The 25,238-nt window shown below is 42.5% G+C and overlaps 1 protein-coding gene across 1 annotated transcript in view; it reads right to left on the bottom strand.

Annotated features, from left to right (window-relative positions):
* Positions 1-5,800: 5,800 nt before the first annotated feature.
* Positions 5,801-25,238, bottom strand: part of LOC143838858 (uncharacterized) — a 40,456-nt gene continuing 21,018 nt past the window's right edge. Inside the window, exons 19-35 of the mRNA XM_077340769.1 lie at positions 25,063-25,080; positions 24,760-24,786; positions 23,647-23,670; positions 22,848-22,868; positions 21,661-21,681; positions 19,931-19,951; positions 18,709-18,723; positions 16,951-16,980; positions 15,489-15,509; positions 13,933-13,953; positions 12,990-13,013; positions 11,470-11,490; positions 9,964-9,981; positions 9,369-9,395; positions 8,259-8,282; positions 7,636-7,656; positions 5,801-6,053 (exon numbers count right to left, since the gene is read on the bottom strand). Coding sequence (XP_077196884.1) covers positions 6,042-6,053; positions 7,636-7,656; positions 8,259-8,282; positions 9,369-9,395; positions 9,964-9,981; positions 11,470-11,490; positions 12,990-13,013; positions 13,933-13,953; positions 15,489-15,509; positions 16,951-16,980; positions 18,709-18,723; positions 19,931-19,951; positions 21,661-21,681; positions 22,848-22,868; positions 23,647-23,670; positions 24,760-24,786; positions 25,063-25,080 — 366 coding nt within the window. The 3' untranslated portion in view covers positions 5,801-6,041. The remainder of the gene's footprint in view (positions 6,054-7,635; positions 7,657-8,258; positions 8,283-9,368; positions 9,396-9,963; positions 9,982-11,469; positions 11,491-12,989; positions 13,014-13,932; positions 13,954-15,488; positions 15,510-16,950; positions 16,981-18,708; positions 18,724-19,930; positions 19,952-21,660; positions 21,682-22,847; positions 22,869-23,646; positions 23,671-24,759; positions 24,787-25,062; positions 25,081-25,238) is intronic.

The raw sequence follows: 25,238 nt of genomic DNA, 5'->3' as shown, positions 1-25,238 counted from the left end.
GAGTCAGCCTTGAAATCTCAGGCCTGTTTGCCAGATGTATTTGTTCCTTTGTCAAAAGGGACCAATCAGGAATAGTTAACAATATTTTTTTCATAGCCATAATTATGTGGAAGGTAAACACAGACTCCAAATGCCAGGAGCCAATTCTCTGGCCAACCACCTCTACCCTTTGTCTTAAATCAGAGGGCTCAACTTCATATATACGAAAGGGAAATTAATCATTGCAGGAGTTGACTGACCTCCTCATCACAGAACAAGTGAGAAGAAGGTAAACTCCATACAATTACGGAGAGGCTCCTTAGGTTATCAGACTGCACTAACTTCTATGCATCAAAGCCAGAGCTGAATCAAAACTGATACACGCACATTGCAGAAATATTACTTTATTCACAAAATGTCACAAGCAGGCTTAGAAGGAACAGGCTTCCTTTGGAGGTGGTGGGTTCTCTATTTTTGGAAATTTTAAAACATAGAATGGATAGCCATCTGACAGAGAGGCTGATTCTGTGAAGGTTCAAGGGGGTGGCAGGTTACAGTGGATGAGCAATAGGATTGTGAGTGTCCTGCTTTGTGCAGGCTCCCTTCCAACTCTGTTATTCAATGATTCTATGATTTTAAGGGACTCATGACATAGGATTGCACCATCAAAGGCTGGCGGAGGAGTTGCATGTTAAGTGCTTCTGCTTAGTAACACAACACAGGGGATGGGAATGGTGGCCTAGGAGCACTGTTGGAGCAGTCAACAAACACCTAGTTTCTTTAAATGAATCATAGAGTTGGAAGGGACTTTCCTCTGCAGCCAATGGGAACAGCATCCTGCCCCACTCCAAATGACAACCTTTCAAATACTTAAAGAGGTCTATCATGTCCCCTCTCAACCTCCTTTTCTACAGGCTGAACATTCCCAAGTCCCTCAACCTATCTTCATAGGGCTAGATCCCTTGGCCCCAGATCATCCTCGTCACTCTCCTCTGTACCCATTCAATTTTATCTAAGTCCTTCTTGAAATGAAACAAAGTCTTCTGGGCCAGATGAACTGCATCCAAGGTACTAAAAGAACTTGCAGATGTCATCTCTAAACCTCTGTCCATTATTTTGACACTTCTTGAAGAACAGGTGAGGTGCCAGACAATTGGAGGCAGGAAAATGTTGCCCCCATCTTCAATAAAGGAAAAAAGGAGGATCCAGGTAATTATCGACACATCAACTTGACATCTGTAGCTGTAGCTGGTAAACTAATCAAACACTTGTTCCTTGAGCAGCTGGAACTGAGAGCTGTGATTTCTAAGACTCAGTATGGGTTTTGCAAGTACAAGTCATGTTGGACTAACCTTATCTCTTTTTTCAAGAAAGTGACTACCTTGCTGGATCAGGGGAATGCCATGGACATAGTTTATCTGGATTTCAGTAAAGCGTTTGATAAGGTTCCACATGATATTCTTGTTCACAAGTTGGTAAAATGCGGTATGAGTCCTAATTCTGTCAGGTGGATCAATAACTTGTTGACAAATCGTACCCAGAGGGTACTTGTTAATGGTTCAGCATCTTCTTGGGAAAGAGTGACAAGTGGAGTACTCCAAGGATCTGTCCTGAGGCCTGTGTTGTTCAACATATTTATAAATGATTTGGATGAGGGATTAGAAGGGATACTTACTAAATTTGCAGACGATACTAAACTGGGAGGGGTAGCAAACACAACTGAAGACAGCAGCAGAATACAGGATGATCCTGATAGACTCGAGAAGTGGCCTATATTGAATAAAATGAAGTTCAATAGGGACAAATGTAAAGTTCTACATTTAGGTAGGAAAAACCAAATACACCAATATAAGATGGGGGACACTTGTCTTGGCAGTAGCATGTGTGAAAGGGATCTAGGAGTCTTAGTAGACCATACATTGAACATGAGTCAGCAGTGTGACTCAGTGGCTAAAAAGGCAAATGGGATTTGGGGCTGTATCAAACAGAGTATCGTGTCCAGATCATGGGAGGTGATGGTAGCTTTACTCTGCTCTAGTTCAGCCTCACTTGGAGTACTGCGTTCAGTTTTAGCCACCCCAGTTGAAGAGGGATGTTGACAAACTGGAAGGTGTCCAGAAGAGGGCAACAAAGATGGTGAAGGGTTTGGAGACCAAGACATGAAGAAAGTTTGGGGGAGCTTGGTCTGTTTAGCCTAGAGAGGAGACGACTGAGATGGGATCTGATAACCATCTTTAAGTATTTAAAAGGGTGCCATATGGAGGATGGAGCAGAATTGTTCTCTCTTGCTCCAGAGGGACAGACCAGAACCAATGGGATGAAATTAATTCAAAAGAAATTCCATCTAAACATCCGGAAGAAGTTCCTGACAGAGCAGAATCTCAGTGGAACAGGCTTCCTCGGGAGGTGGTGGGTTCTTCATCTTTGGAAATTTTTAAACAGAGGCTGGATAGCCATCTGACGGAGAGGCTGATTCTGTGAAAGCTTAAGTGGGTGGCAGGTGACAGTAGATGAGCGATAGGTTTGTGAGTGTGCTGCATAGTGCAAGGGGTTGGACTAGATGACCCATGAGGGACCTTCCAACTCTATTATTTTATGACTAGGGACAAGAATACAATGGGTGCTAGAGCTTGGCAGTGGGAAGAGGAAGGGGAGGGGTTGTCCAGTCTGTACAGGCATGGGGTTGAATGTGGGTTCTTCATCTCTGGAAATTTTTAAACAGAGGCTAGATACCTATCTGATGGAGAGGCTGATTCTGTGAAGGCAAAGGAGTGGCAGGTTACAGTAGATGAGCATTTGGGATGTGAGTGTCCTGCATAGTGCAAGGGGTTGGACTAGATGACATATGAGGTTCCTTCCAACTGTATGATTCTATGATACTATGATTCTAGTAGTTCATCAAATACCCTGAGCCATCTGTAGATGTAGTTGTGAGTTTCCTGCATACTGCAGGGTGTTGTACTAGATGACACCAGAAGTCCCTTCCAACTCTGTGATTCTATGATGTTAAATAACCAAGCTAGACACTTTACTCTGACCAGTTCAAGGGTCTGGGGGTGGGGGTGGGGATTCATCAATAACTTTTTAACAGCATTTTTAACAGCATTTGGGCTGATAAGGTTTTGTACAGCTGCTTTATTCTCCAGGAACACAGATCTGTACAGATCTTACTCCTCAGTAAAGAGTCCTGTAATGTTAATGGGGCTTTCTTCTGGGAAAGTGTGTATAAGGTTACAGTCCTGGTAACACTTCATTTACTGAAGCAGAAATTATATGATATGTTTTTTAAATGCTGAAGCTATTTTGGGTGGGTGTTGATGTTTGATGTTGCATTTAATTAGTTGGGCACAGATTATCTGTTACATGGACCAAGGTTATAAAAATCATTGACTGCATTGTTTTGGACAAACATTAATTATGTCCAATTTCCTTTGTTCTTTGAATTTGCAGCCTCAGGGTTTGTTCTTCTGTGATTCACTCAGCAAACACTGAGAAGGACATAATCTTTGTTTACAAAGGATAGTTCCAGTTTTTGGAAAATAAGTGTCCCTGTTACGTCAGTCAGTATATTGTTATGGTCCTCGTCAGTACAAACACAATGTTTCACAATTGAAAGCATGCTAAAATCAAATACATAAAGGAGCAGAATGAAATAAAACTGCTTCTTTAGATTTGCCTTTAAAATTTTGTATTAAAAATACATGTAACACAATGCTAATAAAGGTATTTTATGAGTGTGTGTATATAGAATCATAGAATCTGTCCCTCTTAATAAAACAGTAAGGGCTCTTGGGGTGGGCTCAGTCCGGGATGGGGGGTCCAACAATTGGCCCCTTGGCCCCAGACTGACAAGAGGAGGGGACAATCGGAAGGCACGAATATGGCCCCTCACTAGGACAGACCAAAATTCCATCCAGTCAGCCCAGCCAGGGGCAATCTGGAGACATCGCTGCCAGTCTACCCCTGACCACCTCAGGGAGAGGAGATCAATAGGGCTGTCAAGGGGATGAGAACGGAGGCTTGGACAGGCTGTGCCAAAGGATAGGCTGTGCCCTTTTCACCCAAAGCTGTCCTAATTGTCATGTCCAACTGTAACTTTGCCTCAGAACCTTGACAGAGCTGGCAGGAGGCTGCAGAGTGCTCTCCTTCCCTCTTCCTTCAAGCCTGCTTCGAAGGAGCCTCTAACTGACTGAGGGGAGGGAGGCGTTTCCAAGAGCAATGCAGGGGAGCCTGAGGGCATTCCTTTTGAGGGTGGGGAACTTTCCTCTTCTGCCAAACAGTTGGCTGACAGGGAGGCCACAGAAAAGCCCCTTCTCATTTAAAATACTGCTCTGGCCGGGGGTTAGACACAGCCAAGCCATGTGTCTTCTTTGCAACTCTCTGCAGATTTGAGGCCACTGCACAGTGTTATTCTGCAGATTAAGCTGGTTCTTTTGTCTCCTGTTTCATCTGCACAAAACCCCTGTGCAGTAGGTCTCAAGTCTTTCAATTCAACAACAACCTGTGTGGGAAGCCTTAAATGTTTCTTCTCTACCACAACCCTGTCCAAAGTAGCCCTTTCTGCCTGGGGAGCTGATCTTTAAACTCTGCAGGTGAGCTGTAATTCCAGGAGCTCTCCAGGCCCCACCTGGTGGTTGGCTACCCCTTGGTTGGAAATATTCCTGTAGGTTTGGAGGTTGGACTTCAAAATCGTACAATGCCCCAGAGTCCAGCCTTCAAAGGAGCCATTTTTGCCTGCAGTTGGGAGGAAGTGCTGCAGGTGTGTCCCTCTTGGGCTATGGGCTATGCCCAGCCCTTACCAGCAACTGTCTGTATTCTGGGGCGCAGACAGGCAGACCAACATCTGTCCTGTGAGTCTGAAAAGTGCAGGAAGATCTAAATAAATATTTCCAGCCTGAAACTGTAAATAGTGAACAAGTAAATGGCTGAAGACACATGGGAATTGAAATGACATTTCATCTTAGGGTTGCCAGCTTCCATGTGAGGCTCTCTACCCTAGCGATCCCCAACCTGTGGGCTGCGGACCACATGTGGTCCTTTGACTAATTGGAGATGGGCCCCGAAGGACGCCTTCTCCCCCCCCGCCCCCAGCCCTTTACTTCATCTCCCCTTTACAACACACTTCGGGTGTCATTGTCTCCCATCACTCCCAGATGGGACTATTTCGTTGCAGAGAAACAAGCTCAGGGTTCCCATTGATTTGTCATTGTCATAAGTTAAAATTTCGAAGAAAATAAAATGTTCCTTATGTTCATTGTTGTTGCGTGTCTGTATCTTATTTTGAAGGGATGTTTAAACATTACCACAGCGATCAGAGAGAGTTAGGGCAGTGGTTGAGAGTAGAGGAGTAATCTACCCCCCCCACCGGGCCTCAGTAAAAGGCGTTGAGTGGTCCCCGGTGATAAAAAGGTTGGGGACCATTGCTCTACCCCACCTCCCTCATAGGGAGTCTGCTATAGGGAGAGAAAGGGAAGACGATTGGAAAATGCTTTGGGACACCTGAGGCCTGCTGGTTCACTGTGGCCCATTCCCAGTTCTCTCAGACCTCTCACAGCCCCACATACCTCACAGGTTGACTATTGTGGGGGGACTAATGGAAAAGGTGTTTGTAAACCACTTTGAGACTCCCTCAGGTAGAGAAAAGTGGCATATAAGAACCAACTCTTCTTCATTATCAACAGCAGCAATCTGAGCCTTTTGTTAACTGAAGATACCTGGGATTGAACCAGGTATCTTCATGCAAAGCAGATGCTCTACCCCCTGAGCCATTGCTAAAATCATCGATCTTAAAATTGAAAGGAGAGGACCGAGACAGCAACAATGCAGCTGAAGTTTTCTTTTATTATTTTCGCAAAGCCTTGGCCATCCTCCAGGGCAGTGACAGGACAGTTCTTATTGCCCGCAGCTCTTTGTTACACAATCAACAAAATCAGTAAGCATGGCTGGATGTCTCTAGGATTTTACTAGGATGATTTTCATGTCATTGGCTGGAGGTGGGAGGGAAGCAAGCAGGTGGGCAGGAAGTCATCATCAACGGGCTCCGCCATCTTCTGATGGTCACCTCACTGTTTGGCCTAGGCAGCAAAGGACAGCGATGAGCACAAACATCTGCAAAGAACTACGGCTGGACACATTCAAGTCAATGGCTGTTTTGATCTGCTTACAGCCAATCATTTTTAGTTCTCATTGCACTCAGGACACACCATGAACTCTCCCTCTGAAATAAATAGCCTGGAAACTGATAACTTTTCCTATCTTTCCGTCATTTGCTTCCTCATTTTCACCAGCAAATTACTTCTCCTATACCAGTTGCACTATTGGGTACCAGGTAGAAATTAGACTAGATGGGACCTTTCTTCTGGGCTTTCAGTATTGATAAAAGACAACAGGTACTTCTCCGAGGTCTTTAGGAGAAAGACAGGATAAAAAGTACTGGGTGAATAAGCATTTTTGTCTGTCTAATGCTCTGGAGTGATCTGGAAACCCGATGGCTATGGGCAGTAGTTCTGTGAGTGAAGACGAGGGTGGATTTATACTTCAATATTTATTGGCTTGAACGCAAAAAGTCTAAAGTCCAGGTGTGCTCCGTGGTTTAAGACCCTTAAAAAAGATCACAGCAGAGCCCCGTATCTGGGTAATATAAATGTGAGCAAGCTAAGGGCAGCATTTTCAGCCCTGAGATTTCAGTCAATGCCCTCTTCTGTTCTGACTGGGAGATATGCTCAAATTCCTCTTTTACAACGTCTCTGTATTTGTGGGAACCTAGTAGTTGAAGATCTGCCACACTATCTACTGGAATGTCCACTTTACACAGATCCAAGGAAGAAATTTCTATATAAAATCATTCCGGGGGGCATTTTCTTCAGCTCATGATAAATTAAGGTATTTGCTTTCCAATACGGACCCATTTGTGACACGAAGGGTTGCCACCTTTGCTCTGGCCGCAAGAAAGATTTGAGCTTGCCTTGTGGCAAATACTGCGGGCTAATGAGCAGAAAGTATGGGTTAATGTATGTAATTTTTATTCTGCATTTGTTTTTAACAATTTTATTGTATCTGATTTTGCTATGGCCTATGGCCTAGTGCAATGCAGTTTGACAATGACAATGGCAAAAAGACTAACTTTTTGACTAGAGGCTACAAACTAAATATGGCAAAATCTCTCACTGCATTATATGGTTCACATAGCTGTGGTTTTAAATACCCCTAAGGGTATTCAGATATTTTGACTTCAAAATAGTGCCCAAAATTTATACGGGACCCAAAATGATGCAATGCCTGAAATTCAGGGATGCCTGAAGTTAAACTCCCAAGATTTCAGGATTATTTGGGTTTTTGTTATTTTCAGAGTTCTGTAGTTCTGCATCAAGAGACCCAAAAAAACCCTGTAGATTCCAAACACAAGTGGTTTCTCATAGTGTAGTGACCCCAGATTTCCTTGGCAGTGTCCCACCCAAGTACTAATCATTTCCAAGATCCAACAAGATTGGTCTAGCCTAGGCCTTCCTCATCAGGGATCAAAGGGCCTACCTAGGGCAAAGAGTCCAGGCAGTGGGAAAGAAACTCTTCCTTGTAAACAAGCCTAAATGTGTTTATTTTAATGCAAAAAAAAAAGAAAAAAAACCATGACCACATAAAAATATTTACAATACTTACTGGCTGCAATGACTTGATGATCTAAAACAGAAATGAAGAAGTCATTTATAGTCTATAGCTGTTAAAACCAGTTTCTTCAATATTTAATATCTTTAGTGGAAGTACAGAAGGGCAGAAAAGTTCTGTCCATTCCACTATAGACACCACTGTGGAAAGATTTCTGCTATTGTGGTGTAATGTGAATTGTATATGAATTCTCCTTTCAAGAAAGAGCAAGGAGCTCGATATGAGAATCCTACCAATCCCAGTCTTTCTTTAAAGGTTTTGCTTCAGTACATCAAAATTCCCTTTTAAATTTAGCAGCAGTTACAACAATATGGTTCTATTCAGGCTTTTCAAATTAGAGTACAGATTAGAGTAAATAGCAAAAGGAACCCACTGATCCACCATGACAAATTCCATGTTTAAAAAAATTAAAACTTTGGGGTACACAAAAAGTTCTTACTTTCCATGCGGGGAGAAGGAGTAAAATACTACAGCTGTTCATTTTATGCTGCTATTGAGCAGCCTGAGAACTTTTTGAAAGTGGTTCTAGAGCCTGCAAGCCACTGAGAAGCCACATGAGGAGAAGATTATTTAAAATATTTCCATCAGCCCTAACTTGTAGGATTTGCAATACTTACAGCTTGCAGATGACTGATAATTCCCTGTATTAAAAAAAATCAAACAAACAATCATTCCTTCATGCTCCTTGTCTCCTCATGAATATTGTTTCCTCACCATGACAAACAATAATTCTGAACATCAGCGTTTACAATAACAATAACAACTGAATATTGGCAATAAGATGTAGGTTTTAATCCAGCATGTCTGAGATCTACAATTAAATTCATTTTCAGCAGACTGGATCAGCATGAGTTTAATTTTTTTTTTTACTTAGTAAAATATTGGTCCCTCTTGCTCAGTAACAAGGCCTTTCTAAGTGACTCATGATAATTCCTCAGCAGAAATTTTTTAGGTAGATTTAGGCTGGGAGGTCAGCAGATTCCTGATGTTATTCTAGGGCAGTGCTTCTCAGCCTGAGGGTCAGGACCCCTTTGGGGGTTGAACGGCCTTTTCACAGGGGTCGTGGCAGGACAAGCAGCTTGACCGGGGGGGGGGGTGCACCACTGTCGCCACGAGATCGGCATGGTGGAACAAGAGGCAGAACTGAACTGAGAAACCCCAGAAAAAAAACCCAATTTATATACAATCATGAACCATGAATCTTCACGCCATTGGTCAGTTTCAGTTTAATTTCCGTGAAAGAACCCTTGCATAATTTTATGGTTGGGGTCAACACAACATGAGGAACTGTATTAAAGAGTTGAGGCATTAGGAAGGTTCTAGGGTGTCAACCATAGGCCCAGTGGTACAGTTGCTTGCCCTGTTTTACATGACTTGCAGAACTGTTTAAGGTCCTGCAAGATCCTGATATCATTGGACAGAATGTTCCACCAGGATGTGGCCAATGCCCCTTCCCCCATAGTGCTCCCATTGCAACTCAGAGCCTGTCTGGACACTCCAATTCTACATCCAGGGGCCTTTGAATCTGAATGGAAGTAGTGCCAGGACTGTACTTAGGAATGGCCCAAAGGATGGGAAGAACTTTAGAATAGCTAGTTCTGGTTCCTTGTAGGAACTTGTTCCTTGTAGGAACTCATCAAAACGGGCAAGAAATGACTAGACCCCTGCAAGAAGGACCCTACAAGTCTTTCAGTCAGTACACAGACAATTCAAATCAATATACTCACATTAAAAACTTGAGCTGTCACTTTATCCTAAATATAAAAGCAAATGGTTATTTTTTGTATACTTCTTGATACCTTATTTGCAGAAAATCTTGCAAGGGGGAGGGGGGTTCCCAGGCGCATCTGGTATATACCAGGCAACCCTCATCTAGGAAAACGTGATTTCGGCATATCTCACTTGTATCTCATGCTCTTCAGAATTAAGAGTTAATTGTAGAATGGAACAGAATTTATTACATGGTCAAAGACCAGCAAATCATAATAATCCAACAATCAAAAAATTTAAATTCTATTAAAATACATAGCAATTTAAGCCATGATTTAGTATAATAAAACCATAGGAACAACTTAAAATGGCAGGGTTTTTATATTAGCCTCAAGTCTATCCTAGCATTTATAAATGGCCAAATACAACAAGGTGTGGCCAAGGCTCTGCTCACGTTATAGCTGAGCCCCCTTTAGTGCAGAATTGCCCTGTAGATCACTTTAGCTATTAGAGAGACTGATTTAATAACTGACAGGCACAAATCGGATTGAAAACAAGAGACAGTGAAAACAATACATTGTGGATCATCCACAGAGGACTTGAAATACTCACAACGTCTTGGCTGATTTTCTAAATTAAAAAAAGAAAGAAACATGCGTTTGTGACTGCCTTCTGCCCGGTTCAACTCAGGATCCAAGATGGGTAACATCAATAATGAAAGGGACTATGAAACTGTTTGCAGACATACAATTAACCACTTTCAACATTAAAGGCAAATGCAGCTATATGAAAACCACTGATCTCAAACACCTTGGGCGCCGCTGGAAAAACATTCCCTTTCCTTTGGAGTCTGACTGCCCTCAAAGCTGGGTGGAATAATTCTGTGCTACTTTCTTGCCAGAAATCCAGGAGGCAATAGACCTTGGTAGAGAAAGCAAAGCAGCTGGATGGAACATGAAGCAGCAGTCGTGATTCTGTTGTGCCTTCTTATGGTTTCTGAAATTTTGCATGTTCTCAAGCTTGTTCTATGGCTGAGAGTGGCCTAATTACTTCAGGGGGTGCTATGACTCAGTGGTTGTGCTTGGCACATAGGAGGTTCCAGATTCCATCCTTGGCATCTCCAATTAGAAGGATTAGACTCCTACATGAGACCCTGAAAAACCACTGCCAGACTGGATAAGTATTTCTACCTTGATGGGGCAAAGATTCTATTCAGCAGTGGTGCCCAACCTTTTTATCACTGGGGAAAGGTCAACGCTTGACAATTTTACTGAGGCCTGGAGGGGGGGGGATAGTCTTTTGCAGAGGGACATCGCCGCCGCCTGAGCCCCTGCTCCACTTGCATTCCCGACGGCGCCCCTGACTTCCCACCACCTGCTGGGGGGCGCTGCCAGCAGCAGCTGTGTAGTGCCATGCCTAGGGGGAGCCCCAGCCATGGCAGCCGCTGGAGAGCACCAAGGGTGGGCCAGCGGCAGAGTGGCAGGGCAGCCCCCAGGCGGCATCTGGGGAGGAGGACGAAGAGGAGCCGTGGCCTGGTACTAACTGATCCACGGACCGGTACCGATCCCCTGGCCGGGGGTTGGGGACCGCTGCAGTATTCAGTATAAGGCAGCTTTCTGTGTGTGTGTGTACTTTAAATTTACCCTTATCTAAATATTGGCTCCATCAGCATGACATTTCACGATCCGGTCAGAGCCAAATGCAATGGTGACTATTGACTGGAAAGACCCATTCCAGAGGTCCTAGCATGCTCACTGACACCCTAGATTGATTCCCTGAGGAATTCTCCAAGGACAAAGAGAATATATATTCAGCTGCTGAATTCTGGCTGAATAGTGAAGCTTTTTGTGGCAAAGAGTCTTAACGTTCTAATACTGCTGCCCACAAAGCAGCCAAGGGTGGTTTGAGAAAGCATGAACAACTATGGGAACATAGGCAAATAGCAACTGGAAAATATGAGGAAGCATGGAGAAAAAGTAATCCTGGGAACCAAAGGGGAACTTCAGTGAAAACCGCACCCAAGAAAGACTAATGTCTCACTAATATTTTGAAAAACATTAACATTCAGATAACGTTACAGATTATTTTGTCAATGCACAGAAGAATTGCTATACTCACGTTAATTCCGTTTGCAATATTCTAAAACAGAGAGAGAGAAAAGGTAGTTATTGTTTCATAATTTTTGATGCTAGTTAAGAACTTTTTCTGCATCAGCATTCATGATTGACAACAGATGGGGGGCAGAAGACTGATCTATGATTAATATTAGGAGACGAAGAAGAGTTGGGTTTTATAGCCCACTTTTCACTGCCCGGAGGAGTCTCAAAGCAGCTTACAATCCGCTTCCCTTCTGACAGGACAGCTCATTGAGAACAGTTCTATCAGGACTGTGATGAGCCCAAGATCACCCGCATGGCTGCACGTGGAAGAACAGGGAATCTAACCTGGCTCAGCAGATTAGAAGCCGCTGCTCTTAACAACTACACCATGCTGGGAGAAGGCAGGGAATAACACTTCACTTCATCAATAAATTAGTTGTGTGATTGCATTATTCACTGGTTAAAGCAGGGGTAGTCAAACTGCGGCCCTCCAGATGTCCATGGACTACAATTCCCAGGAGCCCTTGCCAGCATTCGCGAATGCTGGCAAGGGCTCCTGGGAATTGTAGTCCATGGACATCTGGAGGGCCGCAGTTTGACTACCCCTGGGTTAAAGCATGCAGCCTCCTATTTCATGTACATTCTTAATGGAAAAATAGATGGGGATGTCATTTGACTGACCAAGTTCCTTCGTCAATCAAAATGACATTCAAAAATAGTTCACACACACCAATATGTGTGCACGCACCCCATTACAGAAAGGAAGAAAGGTAAAAGGTTTTGCCTTCTTTTCCCCTCCACAGGGTGTTGTGGCACTAAAGGGGTGTAAACATTTTTCAGCACAATAGATTCCTTTCAAATGGCATGCTTTATTTGAAAAGCTTCTGCATTTCAAAGGAACTTGAAAGAACCCCCCCCCTTTCTTTTTGAGTCACTCCATAAATCTATTAACACTTGAAAAATTTTATATTATACTAATAATGGCAGCAAGCTGTGTGCCTTAAAAACAAAACGACTCAGACATTTGCGTCCCGCCTTTTAGCGATGAGAACGATCAAAGTCGCTTGCAATATTCAAAAGCACTAAACACACAGAATGATAACCAGTGACCGGTGTAGTGTTTACAAACATGAAAATCGGCAAAACGGAAACCAGCCCGCCAATTCCACTATATTGCTTGAGCCACTCAAGTCAGCTGTCTGTAGCCAGATATCCAAAGGATGTGAAAATACAGAGGTTATCTTCCATTCAGACCTTTTGGGACAAGCCGGAAAAGGAAAACTGTGGCTTCTTCTCCTTAAAAGCTCTGTGGACTTCATTTTTTAATATTTATATGGTTGCGCATCTGGAGGAAGGCAAAACTCAAATTTGAAGGAGAGTGCCCATCAGGGGGCACTGTTCTCGACTTTTAACAATTGCAAAGCCTTTGGCAGGGGCCCCTTTCAAAATCAAAAGTCAGAATTTGGCAGGAGAAGACAGGCCTAATGGGCCGACAGTCCAGATCAATGAGATAGTACCCAGGATATGTGAAATACTTACGGTAAGCAGTTGTACGCTGACAGTCTAAATTAAAAAGAAAATTGGTCATTTCTTTGTTGCTTTTGGTAGCTGATCCACTTTCCCCCCCACAATGATATGTATTAATCCTACATACTTTAAGATCATTGCATTTATCTTAACTCACTGCAGGTTCTGTACAGAAGATTTCTTTAAGATTGCTTGAGTCATTGTTTCAATTAATGTTCCATTTTCTATGCCAGAAGCTTTTAGTTAAGTTTCCCCCCCCCACCAACAACAAAGACTCCATCGCTCCCAATAATTCAATAGTGAGAAGACAGACCCCCCCCCCCAAAACAGGACATGGTGGGTTTCATGTCAAAGTCTTCCTCTGTCATTTGACACTGCTTAAAGGCTCTACGTCAGGTGTCCTTTGGAATTCTGACAACACCAGGTGTTTACCCCAACTTGCTATACATCAAGAACATTGATCATTCAATGCCCCAGCATCAGTACTGCTTCCAATGGCAGATTGTAGTGAACAGTACTTATTACTCTTGTATGAAACTAGAGGCATATTTATGGCTGATGAGAATGCTAAACCTTGACGTCATGCAATTAAATTGATGCCTTGCTTTAGATGCAATTTAAATGCAATTCTACAGATGGCCTAATGACCCAGTTTCACAAATTCCCACGGACCTCACGGGGAGGGGTCCGGATCATCACCTCTTATTAAATTCTCTGATACCCAGTTTCAATCACATGAAATATACAGTTGGCACATTTTAAAAAAGGAATATATGCTCATGTATATTTTAATGCTACTTTATAAAACAATTTTTTGCATTTGCCGGATGCATGGACAACACTGCAGTTTTTGAGCTTTTCAGGAAGTATTTTGTTTGCATGGGAGAGAGGACTCCCAGGGGATGCTTATAGGAACTGAAAGGGAAAACGGATGGAACACTGAATTCCTACTCACCTGTCCAACTTTGATTTCATTCTAAATAAAAGGGGGGAAAAAACAAGAAGTTATTTTGTGACATCTCCTGAAAACCTTGCTTATTTCACAGGATTTACACAGACTTTTGCACAGCCTTCCTTGTCAGGAAGGGTAAGGAATTCCTCTTCCTGACAGCATTTATTGGGAAGGAAGAAAGCTAACTGGCAACCCTGTTCCTGCTGGTTTTCAGTCTCATGATGGTAGGAACCCTAACAATTTGGAACACCACATTCCAAGCAAATGTCTTGATCTTGTGTGTTTTTACCCTTGCATGTTTCAAATCTGCATTCTTTGAAAAGGGCACTGTGTGTGTGTTTTGCTAGTAATTTTAATGTGGTAAATCATGCACCCACAATCTGTTGGATTGTTTGTCTGCCTTAAGTCCAAGGAGACAAGGTGGGATGGAAACGAGTTGGTTCTTACATGCTGTTTTCTCTAGGAGTCTCAAAGCAGCTTACATTCACCTTCCCTTTCCTCTCCCTACAACAGACACCCTGTGAGGTGGGTGAGGCTGAGAGAGTCCTGATATTACTGCTTGATCAACACATCTTTCTCAGTGCTGTGATGAGCCCAAGGTCACCCAGGTGGCTGCATGTGGGGGAGCAGGGAATCAAACCCAGCTTGCCGCACTCCTAACCACTACACCAAGCTGACTAATTCACAGAAGAGAGGCTCCCTCTTTGAAAAAGACGGACAGCTAACAAACTGCCCCTCCTCTGGTAAATGAAAGAATTTAATTCTTGGATAGAGTGAAAGCACCCATATTCTTTAGTGACCAAGAGGCTGCCATCCAATACAAAGCTCTTGGTATAGTGCTACTATTGTCTTAAAAATGATCTAGTTGTCTCTCAGGACGATTCTGCATGGTGGCATTTGCACCTGGCTGCTGGCAGTACATTGCAGCAGAGCAGCACACTACCTCACTTCCTGTGTCCCCCCAAGGGAAACATTTTGGTGACAGTCACTGTCCACCCCATATTTCTGCATCCCAATGGATGCAGCCAAGGCAGAAAGGTTCCCCAGCATGGGGAGGTGACATGGGGGTTGCAGGAGGTAGGACAGAGTGACACCACAGTCCCAACATCCTGCAAAAAAATTCCCCATTTGGCCCGTCAGTACCACGAAGTGCCGCAGAGCCAAGTGGGGGCATTTTCTGTTCCGTCCAAGCCTCCTTAGGAAAGGGAGGAGCTGGGCCTCAAAGGCCTGTCTCTTCCATGCCCACTCACACCTGTGGGTGGACAGGCCCTGTTGGCCTCCATGGTGAAAAACGGAATGTAGATACTTCTGGGGGCAACAGAGAGCTTGATCCATGTCAGGCCCGGGCTGGGCCTGGGATGGCAGCAATATTATGTGGCTACAGGGATTAGCCTCGCAGCCATATGGGCACTGACCTGGCATTTTCTGCCTGTGCAGAATTGGCCTCAGTAGTTACAGATGGAGTTCTAGAAAACGACCGGCACAACTGTGCAAGAAAAGTGACCTCTGAAAAACATTGTCTATCCTTCAGCATATACAGAAAGATTTGAAATACTCACTTTCCACTGGGTCAGCAATTGCTAAAGTAAAAAAAAAAAGATAGTTACTTTTTCATGCTCTTTAGTACATTTTGGAAAACCTGTTTTGGAAAGGTTTCTTAGCAGATTTGGTAAAAGCACTAATTGCTTGGACCCCCAACACCTCCTACTAAAGGAGTATCTATGTCACAGAATTGTATTGGCAACAAATGTGTATTGGTTTTATAGCAGTCCTGTTATCATTAATTGCCCCAAAGAATTTAGGAAATATAACTCATACAGTGGCCTTCCCATATCACTCTACAGGATAGGAAATTAAATCAAATTTAATTCTGTAATGTAATTTAGGCTTCACTTTATCCATATTTTATTAACATCACAGATTACCTATCTCTGACATTATTATATTGCTTATCTGTGATGTTATTTAAAAATGGATAAAGTGAAGCCTAAATTACATTACATAATTAAATTGAATTTCCTAACCTGTAGAGGGAAAACTTTGTTCTTTGGCCAAGACTGGTAGGGACTTTAGGGCAAAAATAATCTACGGTAGAATCCTCCGATTAGTCAAATCAACTAGTTTTGCAGTTGTACCATTAATTCTCTTACAACAAGTAGGTCATATATACAATACTTCTGGATGAAGCAAAAATTGCTGATTATTCTCTCCTGCAAACCTATTGTGTACAGATAAATACTTGCTAGAATTCTTCTAACCATTATCCTATGCCTTAACAGAAGACTGGAAAAACAAATTTAGCTGTTGTAGATTTCCCCAAAAGGGGAAAGACAGTGATGGGTGCAGATAAATTTGCATCAATATATGCACAGTTTACTAAATATATTCAAACAGAAGGCATTACTGGAAAACCTCTGCACACAGGGGCAAATGGTCCATTTAAATTACAGGGAAATGTCCCAGTGGGCCTCACTGTCCTAGAAGACCACTGGTAGCCAAGAGCAAGTAGAACCAAGCTCTAGCTGCTCTTCTTTCAGGCCCTTCATTGACCACTTGTCTCAGACCTTTCTATTGGCTAAAGCCATGGGTGTCAGTTCACCAGTCGTCTTCCCTTCCCTCTCTGCTGTACGTTTTCAGGAGCAAACAATGGGTAAGTACCTACAATAGTTAACTCTTGGCTTTGTATCTCAGAAGCAGCAAATGCCAAAAAAAGGAAAAATCTGTGGACTATCAATAGCAGCATCAATGCCCCATTTCAGACCACCGGTCCATTAAAACAGAAGGACAGGACATGTTGAGGGAGGGTGAGTTCCATAAAAACGAGAGTGACAACATCTCCTCTTTGAAGTCAACGGCAAGAGAGTTTTGTTAATTCCACATTGCCATTTCCATGTATATGGTTGTGAGCCATGAGAATGACTTTTTGCCTTGACTTCTCCATAGGGGCCCTTGTATAAAATTGACAGGAAGAACTATGCAGATTCCTCCCACCCCCATACCCAGAAAGTTCACAATACTCACTTCTGCACGGACTTTTGCTTGGCCTTCAAGCTAAATTTAAAAGGAAGGTGTTAGACTTTCAAGCTTTTTTTCCACACTTCCCCTAGATGAAAATCTTGTTTTATATTCCACCCTTCCCCTGATTTATTCAGGAACCTGCCCTTTATGGTCAGCCCTAGTACTGTGATAGAGAGGCATTTAGGATACAGCCCAAAGGACACTTGTATGGAACGAGCCTCACTAAATACAGCGTGGCCTACCCCTGAGTAACAGTGCCTAGGATTGCATTGTTTCTACACTGGACGATATCATCTATTGAATAGTGCTGCAACTTGAATGGAGAGATGTAAGAGTGGCCACAGCCTAAAAATATATAGTAAAGACAGTTGGCTGTACTGTCAGCATTAAAACTGAATATATCAGAGGATTTGCAAGGCTCTTGATCTGATCCCAAAGGGATCTTCTTTATATCCTTATCTCTTATTATAGAAGCACTAAAAAGAAATCTGGAAGCTAAATGCTTGTCCACCCAGTCTGCTGTCTGATATTCCCCGCATGCCACTCATTGTTTTTTCATGAAAGGGGACAGATTAGGGCATTAATCTGTTGATTCCCTGCTGTTGGTTTCACAGATTAACACTGAAATGTAGGAGACAACAGTACTAAGCAAACAGATTAAAAGTATTTTCCCGAGGGAGACAGGCTTGTGTGGTTTTATCAGTGCAGCAGCAAAATGGCTTCCACAAGGGAGTTTTCCCTGCCCCAGGCTCCCATGGCAACTATCCCCCGCATCAAAGGGCATCCAACAAAAATATCCAATTTATATTGCTGTAGTGTTATAAGATTCTAACCATGTGCCTATTGAGTTCTCCGAATGTCCAGCTTTTACTAGAAGCATACAGAGGGTTAAAGTTTTCCAGGCAGGCAGGAAGGAAGCTGGAACCCAATAAACATGCTGTTCTTATAACATTGTATGATGGGCCAGGTTAGGTTCTGCCTCTCCCTAAGAGTGACCAGTGAGAACTAATTGGAAAACAGCAGGTGGGGGTTTGCAGCCAGAGAGGGAGGGGGGAAGTATGTCTGGCTGAGAGATGCAGTGGAAAAGAGCAGCTTAAAGCTAACTGAAAAAGAAAAAGGAAACAATTCAAAACTTAAGAGAACATAAATGTTGTAACCTCTGAAGATGCCTGTCCACCTGGGTTCCAACCTGGCTTTTATGTGGCCTTTCTCAATGTATTAATGCAAAGATGGTTGCAAACACAGGAAATCCTGAGAGGTGCAAAGAAGCACCGTGATGCTGTGGGGAAGCAGGTAGGATGCTTGGGGCTGATCCTGCATTGAGCAGGGGGTTGGACTAGATGACCTTTATGGCCCCTTCCAACTCTATGATTCTATGATTCTATGAAAAAACACTGCATCCTACCTGCCATGGCAGCTAATCTATGTTTAAGTGACCAAACAGTGGTGGCCATTAAAAGGTCAAAAGTTGATGAGACAAGCCTTCATTTAATTCCGTGTGGGAATCCCTTAGATATTTATGAAAATGGTATCTGACTATCAACCAATGTGAATCAAATGGTATATCCAGTGGGTACATTCAAAAAGGGCAGTAGGGTGACACATTAAAGCCCAGGAAGCAATACAAATTAAATTCTGCAGATCTCTACTGAGGGGCTCCTCTAGGAACCAGCAAGAATAATCTGGCTGTGAAAGATTAGACCCCAGTTAAAAGTCCATTAGTGATTATTCACAAATGCAAGTATGATTTGCAATACTCACGTTTACAACGTATGCCTAAAAGTAAATAAAAACAAGGTTACTCTTCTGCTTTGATACTTCCTCAAAAGCCTTTATTGTTTCGTGATGCATGCCTGTCTCTAGCTTGTTCCCTAGCAGAATTCAACTCCCGGGTTTCTGATTTAACATTGTGCAATTAAATATATCCACACTAAAAGTAGCATTGACAACCTCCAGGTGGAACTTGGAGATCTCACAATTGCAACTGTTCTCCAGACAACAACGCCTGCTTTGGAGGGTGGACTCTCCTACATCAGATCCTTGCTGAACTTCTTCCTCTCCCCAGACACTACCTTCCCTGGTCCCCACTTCCAAATTTCCCAGAATTTCCCAACCCAAAGTTGGCAAACCCCTTTGTAGTTTTTGTTGAAGCACTATCACAATCACTGCTGTTGATAGTCCCCTTGCTGTAGTACCTGCTAGCCTACAACTTCATTCCCTTGTTGCCTTAATTTAACTGTTCCCAATCATGAATGCTTTTCTGGGTCCTCCTGCCATCCTGACCCATTAGCTGGAGCTTCGCAACCGCCCTGGAGGCTCCTAGGCTGCATGCTAAATGAAAGAATGCTGACTAATCATGATAACTCACATATGACAATTCATGGCTTGGTGGCTCTTTGGATCCTTGATTTAAAATGGTGGACAATTCAATCAGTAACCCAAATCTCCATTGCTGAAACACACTGTTGCTTTCATTTCGCTTGCATCTACATTTTAAGAACAGTGAATCCATCATGGGTGTGTCTGTGGGTGTTGTGGAGATCTAAAACGCCATTCAGTTATAGAGGCATGGGCCATAATGAGACTGTAGCGAGACTGTAATGTGGGAGACCCAGGTTTGAGTCCTCCCTCTGCCCTGGAAGCTTGCAAGGTAAACTTGGACAGATTCTGGTCTTTCAGCCTCACCTGTCTCATAGGGCTATTGGGAAAATTACAGGGAGATAGATTGGAACCAGTTTGGTCCCCATTGGGATGAAAGGCAAGGGATTAAATAAATAAATACAGAGTGGAGTATTTTTTCCTACATTTGTGTGAATAGTGATCATCCCCATTAACTGGAGGGATGTCAGTAGACCTTTGAAGGCAGACAATCAATTCTCTGCCTGAATTAACTGGGAATATTTATGTCCTGCAGCCTACCAAAAGGCAAAATCTATTGGAAGACTGTGCAAATCAGTTAGCAGAGAATAGTTCAAATACTCACCTGCACTTGATTTAAATATCCCTAAATTAAAAAAAAAAAAGAAAGTAGATTATTTTTTAGCACTTCTCGAAACTATGTTAAGATCTATTGGATTAGGAAGTATAATCGGCATCCCTGGGAGTTTTGCCCTGAGGCGTTGGGAGGGGCGGAGAGGGAAGTAGGGAAGATTTGGGGTGGATTTTTATTTACTTTTTTTTTTCTCGTCAAAGAAGTATGTTGTTTTAATGTTTTTAACTTATGGGGGTTTATTTTATTGTAACCTGCCGTGAGATGATCTCAAGAGCAACAGGTAAAAAATCTAATAAAAAAAAAATATTGCTGTATAGCTGTGGTAATAGTCCAAAGTCGAAATCAAAAGGCCAAAGTTATAAATCTCTCATTCCACTTTTATTGGTTATATTAATCAATCAACTTCTCGACAACCAGAACAGGGTCCCAGGTACGTTCCTCCCATTTTCTGACTCATCCTTAGTGATTGCCAATCCAATATCTATGTTCCATTTAGCAGTTATCATAAATCAAATAAGGCGTATCTCTTGGCTCTTGGGGATGTTATCTCCTACGTGCTGTGGTAAGCAGGGATGAATAGTCTACCCTTGAACAACCAATTTTGATAGAGTATCCCTGAGACTTTTGGAATTTATAGCAATTTGTTATCATTTGAGAAATGTAGTTGAAGAAGAGTACTGAAAATTCTCTCTGAAGGGGGTTTTCCCATTTCAGACAAGTTGTCCCTTTTCAGCCTTCCTAGGGCCTTTGAGACAGGGAATAAGGCAAATGTTGTTCACTGACATTGCTACTTTTTTCATTGTTTTACATGGAAGATAGGTTTTGTTATCTTGACGCGTCAAAGATGTTTGTCTCAGAGCAAGGACCCCTTTGATCCACGGTGAGAAATGATATTGGTTTGAGTTGCCAAGTAATTGGTTAGACGGTTAAGACATTCCGATCCCCTTCAGTTTTGTGATTATCAATCTATGATTATTGTTTTGTTAGATACAGAAGTGGACCACCTTATGTGGACTTTGAACAACCTATTCTAAAAGAGTATTCCAGAACCCTTTGGAATAAATACAACTTTGTCATTCCTGCCATCTCCAAAACAACCGAGAACAAACAAAACAGTTGGTGACATTCTCTTCACAACTGGGTCTCACTAATCTACTTTATCAGTTAAATATAAATGGGATGTTGTAAATGCACTCGTGCCTTTTGTAGAGGATCCATTACTGGGACCAGAATATTAGGATCCACAGATAAAGGGAGGGGGAGGGGCTCTACTGCCCTCAGTAGCAAACACCCCATGTTGCTCCCAGAACCATCATGCTGTAATGGGAAAGGTGTGAGACTACTGTCTGGAAGACTCCAGCTTCAAATGGCTCCTCTGCCATGGAAACATGGCGGGTGACATTGGAGCAATCATATACTCTCAGCCTCACCTACCTCAAGGAGGTTCTTGTGAAGATTAAAGGGAGCTAGTCAGAAGCCCCATTGGGGAGCAGGGTGAGGTAAAAATACAGTAAATAAATAAACAGTTGAAAAAAATCCCACATATATGTGTAAATAGTGACAATTTCCTTTCTGGGAGAACTAAAAGGAGGCCCTGCAGAAGGCAATCAGTTTTCTGTTGTACTCAACTGGGAATGTTTATTTCCTGCATCTTATGGAAAAGGGGAAACCTGGTGGAAAGCTGTGCTCATAACTCCACAGAGAATAGCTGCAATACTCACCTCAACTTGGCTTAAAAGTCGCTAAATGGACAGGGGGAGAAAGGGAAGAAAGAGAACAGGTTACTTCTTGGCAGTTCTTGAAACGTGCTCTATGAGCAGGGGCTAATAGGTGGACTTTGAACAACCTATTTTAAAAGAGTATTCCAAAAACCTTTGGAGTAAATATTAGTTTGTCATCGACATGGGGCTTGGGGATATATAGCTGATGAAGGTTGCTGAGAATGCTCTCTGGGAGAAAATTTCTCTTCCCACAGAACCAAACTCCCCAAGGCTTTCTGGTCAGGGGACACTATTTCTAATTAATTTTTGTTTTTACATGGAAGGTAGATTGTGTCATCTTGACAATTGTTTGAGGACATGGCTCATTGGAGGCATGGTAGGGTTACCTAATAATCTCTTTTATGAAGGACTGGATGTGGAGCGTTCTGTATTCAAAGCATGTATCAATCTCCCTGTTTTGCCTTGCCTTTGTTGATGTTTACAGGAATGTTTTGGGTTCTTACAGCTGTTCAGTGTGCCAGGTCCTGTTGATTCCAAACATAGGCAGTTTGAAATTGCCTGCCACTGTTTAGCAATTCTGGATTTCCTTGGTGGCCTCTCATTCAAGTAGCTTATCTTCTGAGATCTGAAAAGATCAAACTAGCTTTGGCCACCACCCCAAGAGGTCACACTGATGGGTGATATATAAGCTGAATGAATGAATTAATGGATGGATGGATGGATGGATGGATGGATGGATGGATGGATGGAAACAAATCAGGAGTCAAGGATCTTAAGAGTTGTGCAAATGGATGGTGTGATTTTAAATAGGTCATGGGAAAGAAACTCTTCCAAATTAAAGCACTGGCAACATCTGGGCACAAGATGATCTCCTTGCCCCAAATCCAACAAAAGCCACAACACAACGTTCTCTCTTCCCTTTCAACAAACCCCTGACGTAGGTAGCCCAGGCTAGCCTGATCTCATCAGATCTTGGAAGCTAAGCAAGGTCAGACCTGGCAAGTATTTGACGGAGAGACTTCCAAGGAATACCAGGGTCACAATTTGGAGGCAGGCCATGACAAACCATCTCTGAACATCTTCTGTCTTAAAAACCCTATGAGGTCACTGTAAATAAGCTTTGACTTTATGGCACTTTCTATCACCAAAGATAAAAAATGACTGACCACATTATTCACTATACTTACTTGTACTTCGGCATTGATGACCTAGAACAGAAAAGAAGAAGTCATTCACAGTCTGGATATAAAAAAAACAGTTTCTTCCGCTCTTAATATCTTTTATGGAAGTAAAGAGCGGCAGAAAAGTCCTGGCTACTCCACTACAGTCTCCACTATGAAAAGATTTATAGTATTGTGTTTTCATGTAAATTGTATGAGAGTTCTCCTTTCAAGACAGAACAAGGAGCTCAATATGAGGGTCTTAATTATTTCAGTCTTTCTTTAGCACATCAGCATTCACTTTTTCATCCATCCATCCATTCATTCATTCATTTAAAAAAAATCAAAAGCAATTACAACATCATTCTATCCGGTCTTTTCAAATTAGAGTGCAAATTAGAGTAAATACCAAAATCTGCCATGATCCACCATGACAAGTTGGCACAGCAGTCCACTTCTTGGTCGTCTTTACTGCGAGTAAATCCGTCTCAACTAATTTCAGTACTTGGATCATCCATGCTTATGTGTAAAATATGGTAGTCAATTTCTAGTGACATGCAAAGGGAATCAATCCAAAATTCCAAACCAAAAGGCACGAAGAACCAGGTAATTCCGTGTTTAAAAATTAAAACTTTGGGGTACCCAAAAGGTTTTCATATTCAGTATAGTGGGAGGGGGTAAAGTACTACAGTTGTTAATGTTATTCTGTTATTGAGGGGTCCGTGCACCTCTTAAAAATGGCTCCAGAAACTGCAAGCCATTGAGAAGCCATTGAGAAGGAGATTTTGATTAATCAGTCAGTACTTTTAGGATTTGCAATACTCACAGTTTGCAGCTGCTGGTAAAATTTCTAAAAAATAAAAAAGACACAACAATTCCATCATGTTTCTTGGTTCCTGATTTCTTCACCATGACAAGCAGTAATTCTTAACAAAGTAGAAGATGACATCCCACTTTTCAGTACTCAAAGGAATCTCAAAGTGGCTTACAATCACCTTCCCTTCCTCTCTACATAACAGACACCTGTGAGGTAAGTGGGGCTGAGAGAGCTCTGGGAGAACTAGGACTAGCCCAAGGTCACCCAGCTAACTACATGTCAAGGAGGAGTGGGGTTCTCCAGATTAGAGGCCATTGCTTTGAGAACCACTACACCATGATGGCTCATTTAGAAGAAGAGGTGGTTCTTATATGCTGCTTTTCTCTACCCGAAGGATTTTCAAAGCAGCTTCCAATCGCCTTCCCTTTCCTTTCCCCACAACAGACACCCTGTGAGGTGGGTGAGGCTGGCAGATATCAATGCTCGTCCAGAACAGCTTTATCAGCACCATGGCAAGCCCAAGGTCACCCAGCTGGCTGCATGTGTGGGAGTGCAGAATCAAACCAGGCTCGCCAGATTAGAAGTCCGCACTCCTAACCACTACACCAAACTGGCTTTTACAATTACAATAACTAAATATTGGCAATAAGCTTTGGGTTGTCAGCCAACGTGTCCAAAATCTACAATTTAATTCATTTTTAGCAGCAGAATGGACAAGCACTGGACTAATTTATTTTCATGTAGCAAAATAGCAGCCCCTTCTCAGTAGCAAGGACTTTCTAAGTAGGCTAACAAGACTGAAATAATTTAAAATGCAATCCTAAATCACTGTAATGATTGACTCCTCCCACCAAAGATATCAAAATCACCATCAGCAGAGATCAGTGGCCCCTGGCTGAAACATTTTAGCCACCCAAAGTTTATGAAAACAACTAGGCTGTTCACAAGCAATGCCTAAATAATGCTATAAGAGTTCCTTTATGCCTGCTTACACCAAGCAACCCCTCCTCCAGCATTCCTCATCCCACTGGTACTCAATGGAGTGGCAAGAAATGACTGAACACCTGCAAGAAGGACTCTACAAGTCATTCCGTCAAGACATAGACAATTCAAAATACTTACTTTGAAAGCTTCAGCTGTTGCTCCAGTCTAAATAAAAAATAAATAAATTTGAAAAGCAATTTGTTATTATTTTATACTTTTGATATCTTATCTACAGGAATTATTTGGGGTGGGTGGCTCATAGTGGTATGCAGCAGCAGTTATCCTCTATCCAACCAAAGGCCAGGGAATATGAATAGATGGTAGGGGAGCTGCCTGGAACCTCAAGATTCCAGAGCATTGTATTGGTCTAGAAAACCCCCCAAAGGTGAACCCAGTGTGTGCATTAGCATTTCTCATTTTGTCCAAGGTTGAAATACTCACAAGTTTTTTAATGAGCCCCTAAAAGAAAAAGAAGAACAGTGACAGTGAATTAGGATGTTATTCCATTCTTTATACTTCTCGATTGTGTTCACATGAACCCCAACCTTGTTCTATTACTGAATTTGGCCTGAGTAGTGGGGAAGGAGTCATGGGTTGGTGGTAGAGCATCTACTCGG

The sequence above is a fragment of the Paroedura picta genome, chromosome 5, assembly GCF_049243985.1.
Source record: "Paroedura picta isolate Pp20150507F chromosome 5, Ppicta_v3.0, whole genome shotgun sequence".
Taxonomy (NCBI): domain Eukaryota; kingdom Metazoa; phylum Chordata; class Lepidosauria; order Squamata; family Gekkonidae; genus Paroedura; species Paroedura picta.
Note: the sequence above shows the minus strand (reverse complement) of the source record. Positions and strands in the feature narration are given on the sequence as shown.